The sequence below is a fragment of the Grammomys surdaster genome, unplaced genomic scaffold (genome assembly GCF_004785775.1).
Source record: "Grammomys surdaster isolate TR1022 unplaced genomic scaffold, NIH_TR_1.0 150, whole genome shotgun sequence".
NCBI lineage: Eukaryota > Metazoa > Chordata > Mammalia > Rodentia > Muridae > Grammomys > Grammomys surdaster.
In genome coordinates, this window is record NW_021604608.1 from 3,927,077 (window position 1) to 3,945,903 (window position 18,827).

Sequence of the window (18,827 nt, forward strand, 5' to 3'; positions counted from 1 at the left end):
GAGAGAGAGAGAGAGAGAGAGAGAGAGAGAGAGAGAGAAGACAAAGACTTGGAGTTCATTTGAAGTTATACAACTATTCCCTATTCCAAGGCATGAGGTCTGCTTTAGAATAACATCCCATTGGAAAGACCTGGCTTTCCTTTCCCAGGCAATTATCTTGTAGAAATGGCTTCTTGTTTAGAAGTAAGGGCTTGTATCCATTTATCCTTCTCAATGCTATAATATTAAATGTTTTAAAACTGTTCAGGTCTTTTGCATGATGTCAGTTTTTTATGAATTTATATTTGTATCAGTCCTCTAGTCTCTGGAAGGCATTTTCTATTGAGTCATTATTCATCTATGGATCTTACAATCTTTCTGTTTCCTCTCCCTGAGCCTTGTGTTCAATAAAGGCATCCCACCTAAAACTGTGCTCCAAACTCTCTCATTCCCTGCACACTGTCCAGTTGTGTGTGTGTGCCTGTGTGTCTGTGTGTGTGTATGTGTGTGTATGTATGTACTTTTTCATCTAGTATGAGAAAAAACTTCCCTGAAAAGAGGTGAATGATGAATATATCTATGTGTATAGCAATATGTTATTCAGAGTCATTTAATTTCTATTTGTTCCATTAGCAAAATAATAGTAGTATTCTTTCCCCTAGGCCCATGATCTAATGGCTGGCAGCTTTTAAAATACCTTATAGCACCATGAACAAGAGTCAGTAGGGATGAAGCTTCTAGTTGGATAACAGTTCAATTTCTCCATGTTCCATGACCCATAAGTTATATGTTTTGTATCAGGACTTTGTCATCAGTTTACAGAGAGCAACCAACATTCTTGACAATAAACTGTGATGTTTGCAAGGTGGCTATATGATGTCTCGGATGTTTATATAAACCCTTTGGCAAAGAAACTCAACAGAATATAACTGGTATAACTGAGGTTTTACTTGTTGATATAACTCGCCTGGTTGAGCATTCTCTCCCCTATTATAAGGTACCTCCATGTATATGTATATTAGGAAGCTTCTATGGTAGTAGGCTTCTATATGGCTTTTCAAAAGACCTTCAGTGTTTGTGGTCCATCTCTATATTCCTTCTTATACCCTACTCACTCATTCCTTGCCTCTGCCCTCGTACTTTCCTTCCCAATTGGATGGAAGTGGAGGTTTAATGAGGCTATTTTGTTCTCCAAAGTTAATAGAGATAGAGAATTCATTTGAGAATAACCTATACGTAAGGATCAATACTCTGGTTTGGGTGGCATGACTTATGATACATGATGCATTCTCTCCTGCACCTGCTGGAAAAAATGGGTCCTGTGTATCTAAAACAACTAGACTTAACATTAAAATGCAATATATTTTGCCCTTCAAAGGTGGGCTTACCTTCTATTCTCTTTACAAACAGTAGCTGTGTAGAGAATTATAAACTCACAAAGAAAATATTGATCGTGGCCACTCATCTTGAAACTCAAAACTAATCTTGTGAGAATCCATTTTTCTGTGACCTTTGGGATAAGCTATGTACACCCAAGTTTTGTGTGCATGAGACTGATCTCTGCTGGACTAATGCAAACATCTGCATATTATCTGAAACCTGTACTTTTTTATACCCATTATCAGTTATTTGGAACTTCATATATATATGAAAACAGTTCCTTTCCATGAAATATATGACTTGATTAAATATGCGAACAAAAGGATTTTCCTTAAGTAAACAATACATTTCAAAATTAGGAATTTACACCATGGTAATATTTACAGGTTGACATATTTATTTTCCACCAAGAATTATACTTTTTGACTTCCCAAAGTTTAAATATGGGTAAATAGTCATCTATCATTACTCAGTACTTTCCAGAATAGCTCGTGCAATTACAGATTTATGATATTCCTAGTCAGACTCTAAGAGAGGTTAAACTGTGGAGGAAAATAAAATTACCAGTAATTAAATTTACAGGCAGCTTTGCCATCTAAAGCAAATTTATTACTTCATAGTGAAATATAGTTAGAACACTTTCACATAAAGTGAATCCATTTTTACATGATATAGGTATTATACATTGTCATTTCAATTTATATAATTAAAATGATATCATTGGACTTTGAGGTTAATGGGATACTCCACTGAGAACCATACGTCGTGGGCAATAAAATGCAGCGCTGCAGTGTTGGCTCTTTCCTAAAAAGCTGATGCAGTAATTCAGCACCATTAGGTCACGTGGTCCCTTTAAAATTGTGCAGACATACTGAAAGCAAAATAGGAATATTCCCAAAAGTTTCCATCAATTTTTAGAAATTAAAAACATTACTAAGATGATCTTTGAAGAGTGATTAGCATAAATACACTTGAAAATTCTTTTCAACCTATTCATGTATTTCTCCATTCTGAAGAATACTACATTTAAAAGAGGCTTCTATGGTGCTTTCTCCGTGGAACTGATAGGCTATGCAGTGTACTTTAATTAGCTTTAATGGCGTGCCTATCACGCCTTCACTAACTTACTAAGTACTGATAGGAATGTCCACTAAGTCAAAGCAAAAAGTTAATCCTAAACATTCTGACCTCAGTAAGTGCCTCCATTGCTACCAATTTTTACTAAAAGAGATTTTGATTCAAAGGAGAATCTGTAGTTTCCATCTGTGCTGATGTGGACTGTTCTCTGTGGTCTTCCTTTCAACCTTGGCATTCAGATGACCAAATGAATGTCTCACCAGAGGGAGAACACTCCAGGTTACTTAGCCAGATAGTGAATGGATGAATGGATGAAATGGCACAATATTCTGAATCTATTTAATGGCAATAGAAACATGGGCTTTCAAGAGTCAACATGTTAGTGGCATTTGCAAATACTGTGGGATTTAAACAGAAAGAGCAAACTGGACTAGCAACCCTATTTATTGCCCTTCTGCTACTGTTTTCCTGGTGGTTTCTGGACCGATGCAGTGATGTTGTGTTCCTTCTATATTTATAGCGAAACACTTTTTTTTTGCATTTCTAAACATAGAATCTGCTTGGTTTGAAATCAAGCAGTTAGAACACTGTCTGGGTTTTTACTCTATACACAGTGTTGTTTGAATGTTTCATTGGACAAGCTTTCAGTCAGCTTTATCAGTCTGATTCTCCAATGAGCACATCACCTATTTTGAATTGCACTTTGGAGGACCAGTGCTTATTTAAGCTGGATTTTATAACCCAGTAGATTTTGGCTTGAGGTCTGATTTCCCCCATCTTATAAAATTAAGAATTCTAATGTTGAAAATTGCATAGGTTTGTGTGGAACAAAGCTTAGAAAAGAAACTGTAGGTGAACTAGTGATACAGTATAATTTCAGGCAGGGAAGTTTCGGTGCTGTAATTTCTCTTTGTTGGCGTTGGACTTTTAATCAGCTGATATGTATTTCTGTACCACAGTGTCAGCTTCAATAAAAGTTTGCTTAATTGTCTAGGAGAGAGAGGGGAAGGGAGGAGGGAAAGAGGGAGGGAGGGAGGGAAGGAGGGAGGGAGGGAGGGAGAGAGAGAGAGAGAGAGAGAGAGAGAGAGAGAGAGAGAGAGAGAGAGAGACTTCTAAAAGTATCATGCCTGCAACCTCAACCCATGGATGATGGAGGAAATTTTTCATGAATTTGAGGCTAGCCTTTGCTATATGATAATTACATTACTATGTGGGCTTTGGAGTGTACTGTGTCTAACTGAATAAAATTAAGGCTGACAATATGACTCAATGGTGCTTGATAGGCAAGCCTGCTGATCTGAGTTGGACCCTTGTATTCATATTGACTTAATGATTTTTCTTACTTGGGTTTTCCTGCTGAAATTTATGCCGTATAACTATATGCATATACACAAACACCATACATATAATCCAAAATTAACAAGACACCTTAAAGACAACATTTGGTAGAGATGTTTAGTAAGATGCTAACATGGGTTCCAAGGCCATTGATCATAGTATTTACCTGGTGCATTTATGAAGTCATGGATTCCTGGATCTCTGCACTACACATTCTTCCTAATTGTTTTGGAGCTCAGGGTCAGGGTTCATATTGTTATTGCTCCTAGTGTGTTTTTGTTCTTAAGAGAAGCCCCATAGTAAATTCTTATAAGTCCACTCCTTGAAACCATTGCCGAAGGGACTAAAAAAATGTCAGATAGCTATCTGATTACTGAAGACACCTCTTATTTAAGGAATGTGATAATGGCCAACAATATAATGTTTGGAGAACAGCTGAGTCAAGTAAAAGTCCTATCTCTACTGCATGTATACTACCAACATGACCATAGTTTAACTTTGTCACCTTCGTTAAACCTCAGTTTACCCTCTCCAAAATGAGAAAAAGAAATTGTATCCTGATGTGGTTCTAGAAAGAATTAAGTAAACCAAAAAGGTTTGCTAGTTGTGAGCAATAACCTAATGTATGTGTTAGTACTGACCATCACTTGATCAAAACATCCTAAGATACACACGTTTTCATACATAGTTATCTTGGTAGAGTCTCACAAGTTTCACTGAGGGAATACAAAATCTTCCTTTGACACTTGGTTAGGCGTAAGAATCACTACCACCAAGTTGTGTTAGAAATTAGAGAGAAAAAAATACCTGTATTACTAAGATGCTCATTATTAGAGTTTAATTTGCCTAGTACTACAAGTTCCTGGAGACTAACAACCCAAATAACACCCAGAGGATGAATTAGAAACACAAAATTTGTCAAAGATTAAGATACACATAGAGACATACATGTATGCTCTGAAATAAATCATCACCTGAAAATTTCAAGAAACCCCAAGGAGTCCAGTATATTTGGATGGAATATGAAAGAGTATAAATAGATCTCAAAAGCAAGTGTCAAATAATTTCTTTGTGGCTAGTTATATATATATATATATATATTTGATGCTTTGAGCTTTTCTTTGTATTGTATCACATACTCTGGCATTTGTATCTAAGAAGTGGCAATCACAGGAGAGCTATGTAGCAGCATAGTTTTAGTTTCAGGGTATTAAGCTAGTCCATACCAGAAGAGGTTAAGGTGACAGAAGGGCAGAGAAAAAAAATTGGAAGTATTTTAAGCTGGGTTAAATTTTATAATAGATTGGTATTGGATGAATAGGATGTCTAGAGTCTCTGGTCGTCTAAGCCACTGTAAGGATACTGCCCTCCTTAATTTTGATGAGGAAGACTTCCGGAGGAAATAGCTTCATACAATTTTGGATATAATGTTTATATAGTGTTGGGGGTGCTTTAGAAGTGGTCATAAATCAATAGTAGGAGAAGAATTTAGACTTTGTCAGTTAAGAAATGGGGATTGCTGCCAATTCACTGATATCGTAACAGTAGTCATGAGTGTGGAGGAGGAGAAGGAGAAGGAGAGAGAGGAGGAGGAAGACAAGGAGAAAGAAGAGTAGCAGGAGCTGGAGCACAGGGCTTGACTGCAGGTACTGTAGATGTGTTTGCAAGTGGATTGCATGTGGTGAGAAACAATAAGGTTTAAATGGGAAACCCAGAGATCTGTGATGACCCAGATAGATCCTGTCTCATGTGTAGTTCTTGGAGGTGTCTTCCATAGTGTTTATGTAAAGCACATACAGTTTTCCTGCTGGAATCATGTTACTGTCCACTCAGTACCTTATTTATGGAGATTGGCTTCTGAAAGGAACAGTCTTTGCAGCTCTTCACACCTTCCTGCCATTTCCAGGAAAAGGAATAGACTTGTCTTCCAAGAATTTCAATATTTTCAGAGCTGGAGAGATGGCTCAGCTATTAAGAACACTGGCTGCTCTTGCATAGGACCTAGATTTGGTTCCCAGCACCTTCACAGCAGCTCACAGCCATCTGTGACTCCTGTGTCAGGACATCGACCTCCCTCTTCTGATGACTATGGGAAGCAGGAATACATACGATGCACATGCTTCTGTAAAAGCAAAACATAAAGACAGACAGTTACAATTTTAAAAACTTCAAGTATCTTTTCTTCAGAAATGTCACAACATGATAGATTCAGTAACCTAAAGTGATCAATCATCTTGCCTCAATTCCCCAGTACCTGGCATAGCAGTAGGACAATTGCCTTTCTGGGTTCACAATTTTGTCACTATGTTGCTCAGAAAATTCAAGTGATTCCAAACTATGCTGAAATGACAGTCACCTTAACTTACATCAAATATTTTCCAACTGGAGCCAACTTCAAATTTTATTGCCTAATGTTCTCCTTTGAAAAATACCTCATGCACTGGACACTAGCCAACTTTTGGAGATACTGCCTGGCACTTCTTCTCTGCCCATTACCCCTGCCTGCTCTGAAATTCAATTTCCAGATTAATCTTCCTAAAAATCAAGCCAATCAAGCCATTTTGCTGTTCAAACAGATTTTTACACTCTATTGCCTAGTGATATAATTGCAAACTTCCGCCATGGTAGCTTCATCCCAGTAACTTACTAGTTCTGACTCATTTTACTTACTCTACATACCCCAAGGAAAAATAGTCCACAATGAGGGGTGTCTCCTTGAGTCTTCATTGATCTTCAAGGAAAAGAGCATAGACAGTGAGGTCAAATAGCTGCCTTCCAGGCAGAATGATGGCAGTACTCATGAAACCAACACTCTTTTTGGTACTTTCATATTTAGTTATTATTTTTATCTTCTTTACTTGATTTTAAATGTTCTAGAAACAGGAAAAACTTCACTCGATTCATTAACCTTTAATCCACTGACCAAAGCTCCACATGTAGTGGATAGTAAGTGAGTAAACATGATTGCAAACCATGCTACACTATATGTTGGAAATGGATATTATCAATCATATATATAGTATGATTGCTTATATATATATATATATATATATATATATATATATATATTCATTATATATATAGTAATAGTAATATATATAGTATATATACTACTATATATACAGTATATAGTATACTATATATACTATATAAAGTAGTATATATGATAGTATCATATATACATATTCATTATATATACTATAATATAGCTACTATCATATATATATATATATATACATATGTATATATATATTCATTCTAATACACTAATGCAAAAATGACATTTGTTGAAGCCTAGGATGAGTTAAGAAAACCCTCCCATTAAGTTCATAAACACAAGAAAATGATATTGAAACTGATTTAGTAACCCTTATTAGATGTTCACAAATTTTGGCTCAGTGTTTATCTACATTTCCTATATGTTTAAAAATTAGTCTTATCATTAAGCACTGATAACATTTTCAAAACTTAGGTCCTCTCCTCCAAAACTGAAATAATAATATCTGCTTTAAAACATAGGCATGGTAATTGGAGCATGGGATGTATATTTCTTTTAAGCATCAGCTATTGCTTATGTCAGGTTCTTTCTTTCCAGGTGAGCATAGCCCACTTGTCAAAAGGGACCTGGCATCAATAATGAAAACTGCTTAACCCAATGGACTGCACACTCATGCATGCTTAGACTCCATTCCATGCTGAGAAGCTATCTAGCCAGGGGTACAGCTAGATACAGCCATCAGTCTTAGGGAAATATTGAGCTTTGAGCCTGTTAGTCCTTCAAAGGCTTAGGGGAAAAAAAGGTTGGTGACTATTAACCAAAGAAAACAGGTCTATTCTCTAGGAATTTGTCATAGGAAATCAATAAAAATAATCCAAAGTCCAGGAGTGTTATCCCTCCTAAACTTCAGGGTGTCACGGTTATGTTTATTTGAGCCACACAAAGCCTTACTTTCCTCTCCTCACTGAAGTCAGTCAAGAGTCTGACCTCAAGTGCATGGCAACCCAGCAAAAGAACAACTCTGCGGGAAGGAAGGGACCCAAGTTCTAGAGATTGGAAGGATACAGAATGGAGGTAAATCTCAAAACCAGGAGTAAATGTTTTTGCCATTATTACCTATATGCTCTCATAAGGATTCCTTTTATTATAGATGGAAAGGGGGACTAATTAGAAATTGTAACTCAGGCAGGGACATGACTGTAAAACAATCATTGTCAGCAAGAACAATAGCTTCATATTCACTTGAATGTCATCTTGTTTTTTTCTTCTTTGTTGCTTGCTAATTTTATTTTTTAGTATTTTTTCCTCAGATATCTTGTCTTGTGACCTCCTCTGAACAGTTTCTGCCATCATGGCTTTAATATATATATATTCTTAACTAGACATAATTTTAAAAAGGAAGGCAAGAAGTCAGCCCTAATCAATGACAAGTGGGGGAAATCAGCGCTTTTTAAGGAAATGAGGTTTTATTGCTCTTAAGGATGTACTGAAATTATTGAAAGCAATAATGAGCTACATTGCTTCAGAATGCGTTTCCTGCATAAGCACAAATGGGTACAATTACTCTTTGAAGTAATATATGAGATTTTTGTTTTTTCTTCGTCTTCCCCCTCCTCCTCCCCTCCTCTTCCCTCTCTTCCTCTTCTTTCTCCTCGTCTTCCTCCTCTTCCTTCTAATCTTTTCTTTACAAATTGCTTAGCAAACACCTTTTTTCCTTTGAACATTAAGAATATTGAGATATCAACTCAAATCTCATTTGTTTAAAACTCGGCGTTAATGAGGTCAAGACCACACACTAAATCTCTGCATCAGCCAGTCATATCCTCTCCTCTCTTGTGTGACTACAAGCACGTGAATTATGAGCTCTGCTCACAAGCAGACTTGAGGGAGTGTGGCGCGACCTGCTCAGTGTGCTTCCGCATGGTGGAAAACGGCTCAGTTTGTCATCTGCTGGGCATCTGTGGTCAGTAGCCTCGGCTTTCTTTGCGAGAACGGGTTATCTTAGAATTTGAGTAACTTCATTGGTATTTTAATAGTTTGCTTGATAGTTCAGCTTCTTGCTGTATGCTCATGTGAATAAAACCCAGAAGGCAATTTTCTGTTTTCAAAGGCGTATCTTTATGCGTGTGTATTTGTACTCTGTGTGATAAAACTAATAACACTTTCTAAGCTCTTAAAATTGACTCTGAACTCTTGGAAGTAAAAAAATGATTCATTTTATGATGAGCATTTTTTTTCTCCCCAAACTTCTTATTTCAACCCAGAGGGTGCTTTTTCCTTGATTAAAATGTATTTCTTAATTAAATTAAGATATGAATATAGAGTCCATGTTTATGATTATAATATATTTAGGGAAAGCTGTAAATCAGCCTACTATTAATATTTCAAGCAGAAACTATTTTGTTGTTGGATGAGTGCTGGCATATTCTATTTTAATATTACTTAAGTTGCTATGGAATCTTGGTTCTGTGGTCTGCGTATTGTCATGCTTCTCTAGGAAGCTCAGTTAAAACAGCCATCTCGGACAAATGTTAAATTCTAAAGGATCCTCTTGAAATTATGAAAAATCTGTTGGTCTTGATGAAATATCTTACTTTACAAAATTAAGTCAACCATTAAATTAAAATACCGTATCTTATAATAGAACAAAGAATCAAAATATTTAATCCCAACTTTAAATTATATAAGAATTATAAATTATTTGTGTAGTTATTTGCTTTGTAGTTAACTATTTTGCCTTTTTTATGTGGTCTAGACTGCTTTTTTGTGGGATTATTTTTGTTTTTCTATTCCTTATTTTTGTTAAATGAAACATACAATATAATTTCATAACTCTATCTCTCCTTCATTTTGTCTTTAGCGATCTCAGTGAAAATCAAATTCAAGCAATTCCAAGGAAGGCTTTCCGTGGGGCAGTTGACATTAAAAATCTGTGAGTATATACGTACGTCTTAACTTATAGTGCTTTATAAATTATCATATGTTTTTTGGGTCATGTTTCCATTTTTTAAATTATCTGAAAAAATGAAATATTGATGATGTAGCTTTCTTCATGTTTGAAGATATTTAAGCAATAACATATAATTTTGTCTTTGTAATGCACTTTGACAACTCAAGTTATTATACAATTTATTCTTCAATATCGCGATTAATGTTTTTACATTTTTCACAAAATGGAGGGTTTTCTCATTTTCTTCCCAAATCCCTTCTTGTTCTTTTTGTAGTTTCTGTCAGGGTATGCTGAAAGCTCAGCAAATAAACTGTTGATTTTGTTTTGGAAGGCGTAAATAATATTTTTCCTACTAAAGATAAAGGTAACTCAGAACTTCACATTTTTCTGGATTTTTTAAATGTTAAAAGTATAAAAAAAATGATAAATTTACCTTTTCATTCTTGTGTCTTTTTCTCACATCTTTTGCCTCATGTCTGTGAAGAACTATATGAATAAGCACCCCTCATAATAAAAAGAAGAGGAAGAAAAACCATATTTCTTTACTTTCCTTGATGAATCTTTAATCTGGCTTCTTTCAAGGTGTTTAAGTGCCTTTCGCTCTCAAGCTGCCTGGGAGATATAAGCTCTCAGTGGCAAACCTGATATTGTCAATATATATTGTTATCAATTCCAAAATACCATGTTAGTCTTTTAAAAAGACTTTTCAGTTTATTTCAAATGTTGGGGGTTAAAATGTTTTTCTTAGCTACTACAGTACCTTGGAATATAGAGATGAAGGGCCCCTGTGTGTCAAGCGTAACTCTTATTTTCCATTTTTTATTTTTTAGCTACTCATAAACGGTGCAGGCAAATTTTCAAGAATTAACTGATACTCAGAATTTTCCATGGGAGAATTCAGTACCATTTTTCTCTGGTAGTGAAAGTGAGACAGATGTTGTCCTTTGTCAAAGAGGACAAGTGTTAATAAAGCCACAGATTTGGGCCTTTACATCTCCTCAAGAAAAACATGTTTTTCTTGATCCTGAATCTATGCTTTCTGAGTTCATAAATAATGACAGAAAAGCACAGTTTTGTGACTATAAATATAGAAAACCAGTAACATTATGACTGTGGTGATTTTTATGAGCACTTACACAAAAAGGATTTCTTCTGCTTTCCTTCTGTCTTTACTAGTTAGAACTTTGAGAATGCTTAAATTGAATTTGCTGACATAGGGCGATTCAATCTGTCTCAGTGTATTATGTGTGGATCTGGTATTACTTAAGAATTTCTGGGTTGTATCCACTCGAATTGCAATGGCTACAACTGACCACCCTTGTGGGATATCGCTTGTAACCTCACAATAGTACTGTGATTAAGTGCTTAATAAAAGTCTATTTAAGTATTGTTCAAATATTCAGATACTCAGTCACCTGGTACCCTTATCCTATAATTAAGTCTTCATTTAGGAGTATTGACCCATCGCAAGACATTTTTTAAAATATGTTTTCTTCATTTAACCTGAAACATAAGTTCAGAGATTAAGTGGAAATTGAGAGAGTAGGCCAGCTGCCATGAGAAATGAACATTTTAGACCTCCCCACAACATTCATGAGGTTTTTTTTTTTTTTTTTTATTCAAAGACTGTTACTTATGCTACACAAGGAGGGTAGAATTACAACTTCAGACAGTGTTGCTATATTTTGGATTTTTAGACATAAGCAATCATCCGAACCTTCTTGTTCCTTAGTATTTAGTTTCAGAAAATGAATAATAGTTATTCGGGTTTGTTTTGGTCATTAGGCAAATAATACATGAAGACCTTTTAAACCAGTAAAAATGTTAGGAAACTATAGTATTATATTTCATTATAAAAATATTTAATGAATGATTGCTTAAAGTTATCTACAAACATGTGACTTACAAAGGAGACAGGCTAGTAGAATATAAGATAAATTTCAATATTAGAATATAATGAATATATTATTTAAATATGCATATGATTATTCTATTATTAGTTGATTAGACATGGACCTTCAAGTTAAAAAAGAAAATACACATGAAAATAGTAAATGAACATAAGATAAAACAATGATTTATAAATAAGATCAAATACTGTAGGGATTAGGGTGAAACAATGTAAAAGTATTACTATAAGTTGTCAGAGAGCTCTGGAAGAAAATCTATAAAGGAATGCAGGGGAAATCTAAAATATAGTCTTATATTGTGTGTTGGTAAACAGTAAATATGTGAAATTTGAGAAAGAACTTCATATAAAAGCAAAGTGTATTGGAGTTTTCATTTGTTTTATTTTGTGACTATAAGAAGTGGGATGTGTTTGTGTAAATGAATGGAACGTGACTGTTTTTGTGAAGTAAAGCAGTGATGAGACACACGGGATCCACATGGCGGAGATGCTGACTGACAGCTTCCGCACAGTCTGCTTTGGAAATTTATGTTTCCGCGGATGAAGGGAGGAAACTTAAGGGACAGTGTAGAACTGAATGGTGATGCTAAAATAAGGGGAAAAAAATCCTATCCTCATCATCTTCCTTGAACTAATGCAAAAGAAACGAGGGAAAAACAGGAATTTTGTAAAATTTAAGTTTTTAGTCAGCTTAAATAGCTAAAAGAAACTTTATAGTTAGAAGATATCTCAAGCTATATTGACAAAAATATTCTGATTTCATGGGTCAGAGTATAAAGTTTTTTCTCATTCAAACAGAGGCAGTACATCTTCTACTTTTTAAGTATAAAATTTAATTTACACAATTATTAAACTACTAGCCACAACCTCCAGCTGCATGCCATTGATGATGGTGTCAGTGCTGAACAGGACAGAGAGAAAGAGTGTTTTGTCATCTTCATTGTTACCTCTGTGTCGCTTCTAAGTAGGTTGTCCTGCATGGTGTCTCAATGACAGCTGCACAATTATTCTAAGGTTAAAACAGAAAAATCTACTCAAGTAGCATGCCTATGTGCCTTACCAGTGCCAAGACCCTGGCTCCTGGAGCACTAGCTCTCTGCAATCATACCCTGGAACACTGGCTCACTGCAGTCCTACCATGGAGCACTGGCTCACTGCAGTCCTACCCTGGATCACTAGCTCTTTGCAGTCCTACCCTGGAGCACTAGCTCTCTGCAGTCTTACCCTGGAGCACTGGCTCTCTGCAGTCCTATCCTGCCCCAGTCTTAAAAAAATTTTCAGATTTTCCACTTTTGGGCCTGATACAAAACAGTTCCCATTCCTACAAGATTTCTAATGATGGCACTTGATTTGCTCTTGAGGTCTAGCTAAATGTGCTCAAGTTGGCATGTTGGCAATATAAAATGGATGCTGTGGAAATATCACAAATTAGTACATTATTATTTCCCTTTCTCCATGCAAGCCTTGCTTAAACTATCCCAGACAGATGAGCATTCACCTTAGACTTAAGCATCTCAGGGGAGAATTAGCTTACTTTTTTCTTGCTTATATATCTCTATTTGATAGCTGAATTAAGTTATAATATTTTGTTCTGTTACCTCTCTTTTCCCCCAGTTACAATTTATACCAGTTTCCTTTGTCTTAACATTTTAGACTATCAGATATTAAGAAAACAAAATCATATTACAATACCAACAAAATAATTAAGTGACTATCAGTTTCCAACATCAATATTCATGGGATTTCCATGTGTGCTTTTAAAGTCACAAAATAGAGTCTATTGGTACCCTGTCATTACCAACGGATGGTTCTTCAAAAGTTAACCAATGCTTGCAGAACTCGTCCTTAGAGGCTTTGTATATGAATTTAATAGGTTTAATGCTGAAGTCACAAATGCCAAAAGAAAACAATACAACATGCACAGTATTTTTTCAAGCACCTGATTGGATATTTCCACTTACTCTTGTCCTCTTAGAAAATATTCCTGGTTAGTCTCACCTTATTTTTAAGAGTTGCGACCTTATTTTTGTAGCATGTGCTTTATGTATTCAGATATGTTTTAAGAGTTCTTTATTTTATATGAAAAAATAATATTTGCCATTGGACTTTGATGAAAAGAGGGATAAAGACATAAACTTAGGAAGGAAAAAAGTTGGTTGTAATTTTTCATATCACACAACTCATTTTAGATATTTTATTCTCTTACTTGGAAATAAATTTTAAATAATAATCGAACTCCTGTAACAATTTCATCATCCACTGCGTCAAGAAAACCATCTTCCTACTTCTTTCCTTCTTCTTGTGTACATCTTCAGGATACAGTTTCCACCCTCCATTCTCCCCATTAACATCCTCTTTGTATTGGCTTGCACCATTCCAATTCCAACTACCCCAAAGCTATGAATTTTATTCTCTTTTTATAGGAAAAAAAAATCATCCTCGATGGTGAAAAAAAACAGAAAGAAAAACAAAACAAATAAGCGAATACCAGTTTTCTCTAGGGGAAAATGAACTGTGTTTTTGATGAGCACTAAAGAAAATATTAATGCAATTTCATGTGCACTAATCTATAAGCAAATGTATAATTCACAGAATGATTCAGGATGATTTTCTTTAGGCAATTCATGACATCATTCGGACAATAAATATGCAGGACCATGACACTTTGGAGGAAAGTCATCCAATTTGGATGCATTGTTTATTGATGAGCAAGAAAGAGAATTAATTTCTTGTTGCAAATCTAAATAACATTGCTTAGAAACTTCATTGTTCACTGAGTTGCTGTCACCTTTCTTTTTCCAGTCCCACCTTGTTTGAGTTTAGTTTTACTCTTTTCAATGAATCCTCTCCGGCCATAAAATGCAATTGCAGCCAAATTTATCTAGGTATATAGAAAGCCTAACATATTGTAAAGTTTGAGCCTTTATCTATTTTAAACCTCTTTCCTGTTATGTTCCTTCATTGTTACTTACATAATTCATGCTGACTCATGAACAACAGTTTGCCAGATAGAACAGAACTAATATGTAAACATAAAGGAGAAGAATGTATGAATTCTCTATAAGTGTAAGAGATTTCATCATCTCTGCCGTAAGTCCTAATTACAAATACCCTCTCTAGTCAGTTTCCAAGTTTACTTCATTTTGAACTTATCTTAAAAATAATATCCTTTAACTATCCAGGAAAAATTAAAGATATTGGTACCCAGCTCTCTCCTAGTGGTTTTCATTTAGGTCTGAGGCTAGAAATACTTTGAAAAAGACACTTTTTCTTCAGTGGTGGGGATGGTGGGTTTTTTATTCTCTCATTTTCACAACAGTTGCCCCTTCATCCCCAACACTCACCTTTTTCCAGAGCCACTTTTCCTCCGTTTCCCTTTAGAAATGACAGACTTCCAGGGATATCAAACATGGCATGTCAAGTTGCAAAGAGACTAGGCATCTATCCTCATATTGAGGCAACCCAGTAGGAGAGAAAAGGTCCCAAAAGCAAGCAAAAGAGTCAGACATAGTCCATTCCCACTGTTAAGAGTTCCGTGTGAAGACCAAGCTATACAACTGTGACATACACGCAGAGGACCAAGTTCAGACTCACGCAGGCTCCCTGATTGTCTGTTGAGTCTTTGAGTTTCTGTGAGCCGAGATGAGTTGATTCTGTAGATTTTCTTGTGGTGTCCTTCTTTCTCCAACATTCTTCCTCCCCTTCTTCCACAAGATTTCCACAAGCTCTGCCTAATGCTTTAATAAAACTCAAGGGAATTGAATAGGTCATAGACTCTTCTGACACCTACAGAGATAGTTCTTCAAGCAAATGATAGCAAGCAATGAGTTTTGTGAGGGTCACCCCTCACAAGCATATGCCTATAGCCCCAGATGACAAACACAAATACAAAACATTTTGGTGAAAAAGAAATGGGTGGGGCCTGGTCAGGATGAGCAAACCCCATTAGAATCTTGGTTACTGACCATGGTCCTACAGTCTGGGTGTTTTTCTTCATTCTCAAGGCATCAGAATTGTGACTAATCCAACAATTGCGATGAGGTAAACTAATCATTGAAATCTTTTTAGTTTTCCATTTTGTTTTGTCTCCACTATGCTAGAAGCAACCTTATTTCAGTAATGGCTTTTCTTCCGTGACTATATGATGTATGCAGTGTATCTTCAAAAATGCCCCCAAAACAGAACAGAACAAAGAAAACAAAATGCAGGAAATGATGATGGATTTTGAGTTCCTATGCACCAATTTTTAATACAAAAGCTAATATGTCTAGTATGGTTGCCTTGTTGTTCAGTGAGACAGAACAGACCTTCAGATTTCTTGTGTCTCCAACGTGGATCAGAACACTTCGTTACCTCTGGACTATTACAACAGCCTCCTAATTGATTTTGACCTCTAAGCTTTAGTCTCATTAGATAATATTAACAATGACACTATTTTTTTTCCTGTGGTGCATTCATTTCACATTCTGATGACCAGGTTCAAATTCCTCTTATTCATCCTCATGATGCATTTGTTAAGTAAACTGAAGCCGAACTGTATGAATAAAGCAGAACATGGCCTTAGTTCCGTATGGTCTGTAAGAATACAGAGTTTAACTAAAAGAGCGTATTGAATGTTCTCTGTAGACATTCTGACTAGTTAGAATGTTCTGACTGTGACAAGAACTTTCTGCTTTGAGCTGTTGTTTCTCTATAGAAGCTCTCTGCTCCACCCCAAATACCTCTGGTCCTAAAAACATTCCCTTAACCTTATACTGCTTGTTCTCACAATTTTTTCCCATGGAGCTGTTCTTTCATCTATAAAACTCTATTTCTATTTGAGAAGAGAAAAAGATATGAGCACTTTGATATGATATAATGCTGTGAATTGAATCCAGGGCTTAATGCATGCTAGATAAACATTCTACCTCTGAGCCACATCTTAAAACAATAAAGATATATATGCATTTTGCAACACTCATTAAACTTCCTCCACCTAGAGGAATCATTGCCTTTTCCGAAATACATTACTTCTTTGAATCTTGGCCATCTATTTCTCTAAAACTTCACTTGAAGCAGAAAAAGCACTGTGAATTTGCTTCTGTAGCCTCTTGGACACTGCATGAGGATCTGAGAAATATGTCACTCTCAATTCCAATCAAAGCTAAACACAGTATTTGCTGCTTACTGCATAGTTCTCAGAGTTTTTGAGTCTTATTATTATTCCATCTATGAGATTGAGTTGCAAGCAATTTTTACCTTCTCACATTACTATGAAGGGTAATGAGATTGTATACAGTCATCCTATAGCATGTGCTGTGTGGTAAATAAATGTGTTTATTATAATCATTCTTAGTTTCAAACAGCTTGGTTAATTTTCTGAGGAATACCTGGACTCAAATATTATTCTAGTTATTTCCTCCTTACTGTCTGTTACAAAATATTTCTTTTAATCTGGTTGTTTCTTTTTCTCCGTTCAAATAGCAAATTCATATAAGTTTGTAATATTTCATAACCTAATAAAATTTGAAGTTACTGTTACTGAGATATACAAAGCATTGCCTTAAAGACTGTAAAGCAATTAAATATCAGATTATGCAAAAATCCCATGATTTTTAGAATAGATTTTTACCTTATCATGTAGTGCCCCAGAACCAGATTCCTGATGGTGAGCTCTTATTCTGAGAGAAGTCATGTGGTTATTGAAATTAATATTCAAGATGTTTGTTGATATAGTTCAAATTGTGCTATTTTCTTATTTTATGTATTATTATTTAAATTATAAAGTATGGATTAAGTACTGTTTGGCATGGATTTGTACATTTAGGAACTTATATGAATTTTTAATTTTACCTTTACAGAAAAGTACTTTACCCATATTAAGAGACTTTAATCTCTTTTCTTCCTTGGTGATTCAATTTTTAGAAAATCATGTTTATTTAGATTATAAAACATCTGACCACTTCGGTGTGTTGTAAACTGTCTAAAATTTTAAAGTCTTTTATGTTATAATAGCAATATAAATGACACACCACTTCTCGCTCCTGAGATAAAAAAAATACAACAAAATTTTGGCATTTTCATACTTACTTCATTGAGAAATTGGATGTTCTTTCCTGGACCACACATTATTTTTATTATAATTTTTTAATGCTTTGTAATATTTCACAGTTAACTGTATTTTACATATTCTAATTCTTAGGAAAGAAGGCCAATTAGCAACCGAACATTATCCTACCTGCTATAAAAATTTACAAATTGGTTATAGATACAATCATCTAAATTTAACACTATGAAGTAAGTTGTATAAATTATTTTAAAATTCAGTATGGTAGCTATATTTTAAAGAAAGGAAATAGGGCATAATTTAAGAAAACTTTAACAATAATACAGCATCTCTAGCTGTATTGTGTTTAAATGTTTTATTTATTATACATACTTTAGATCTAACATTTCAAAGATGTTATATTATTTCCATTAATTACACTCAGCAGCTATTTATGGTGAAATAAAACAAAATCAGCTTCATGAAATCTATGTGTGAGTCATGACATGTATTGTTCAGTGTAGGAGTCTACTGTCAAATGGTGCTGTCTGCAACTACAACCTCCAAAGCTAGGAACCATCAAACAGAAAACCTGGGGTTTCCCAGGAATCAGTGGATCCTTGTCCACCACCGAAAAAAGAATCATAGGACTTGATGCTTGGCGAGATGCTTGGTGAGGTGAGGATGAGGATGATTATTTATGACCTCTCTATTTGCATAAAATCATGTGGTGCTTGTAAAGACAAACCCACAAACTAGAACAGTGATGTAGCAACTGGAGTGGTGATTTCACAGTTGAACAGAAGCAAAGTGAAGGTTTTAAAATGAAAAATATAAAGGAAAGACACAAACACCCATGATAATTCAGGTTGACTGAAGGTCAAAGAAAACTTAAACACAGTAGTGTTCTTTCTTCAAATAAATATGAAAATCTCTACATGGTGAGAAAGTAGCTCACATATAATGAAAGCATCAGGAAATCTTTCCAAATCTCACTAATGGTCTTTTCATTTGAACTCTTTAAAGACTAAATTTTTGGGCTAAATAATTAATTAAAACTGGATTCCTTAACCCATGACAATTCCATGTTGCAAGACCAGACCCTTTCCTTGTTTACAGAAGGAACAAGTCTATATGCTGTCAAGAGAAACTTGTAACCACACATGATACC

General features: G+C 35.1%; 1 protein-coding gene across 5 annotated transcripts in view; it reads left to right on the plus strand.

Moving 5' to 3' along the window:
- The window catches only part of Slit2 (slit guidance ligand 2), a 320,684-nt gene that overhangs the window by 180,152 nt on the left and 121,705 nt on the right, over positions 1-18,827 (plus strand). For all 5 annotated transcript variants that reach the window (XM_028765192.1, XM_028765190.1, XM_028765193.1 and 2 more), the window contains exon 5: positions 9,633-9,704. In XM_028765192.1, the coding sequence (XP_028621025.1) occupies positions 9,633-9,704 (72 nt within the window). The remainder of the gene's footprint in view (positions 1-9,632; positions 9,705-18,827) is intronic.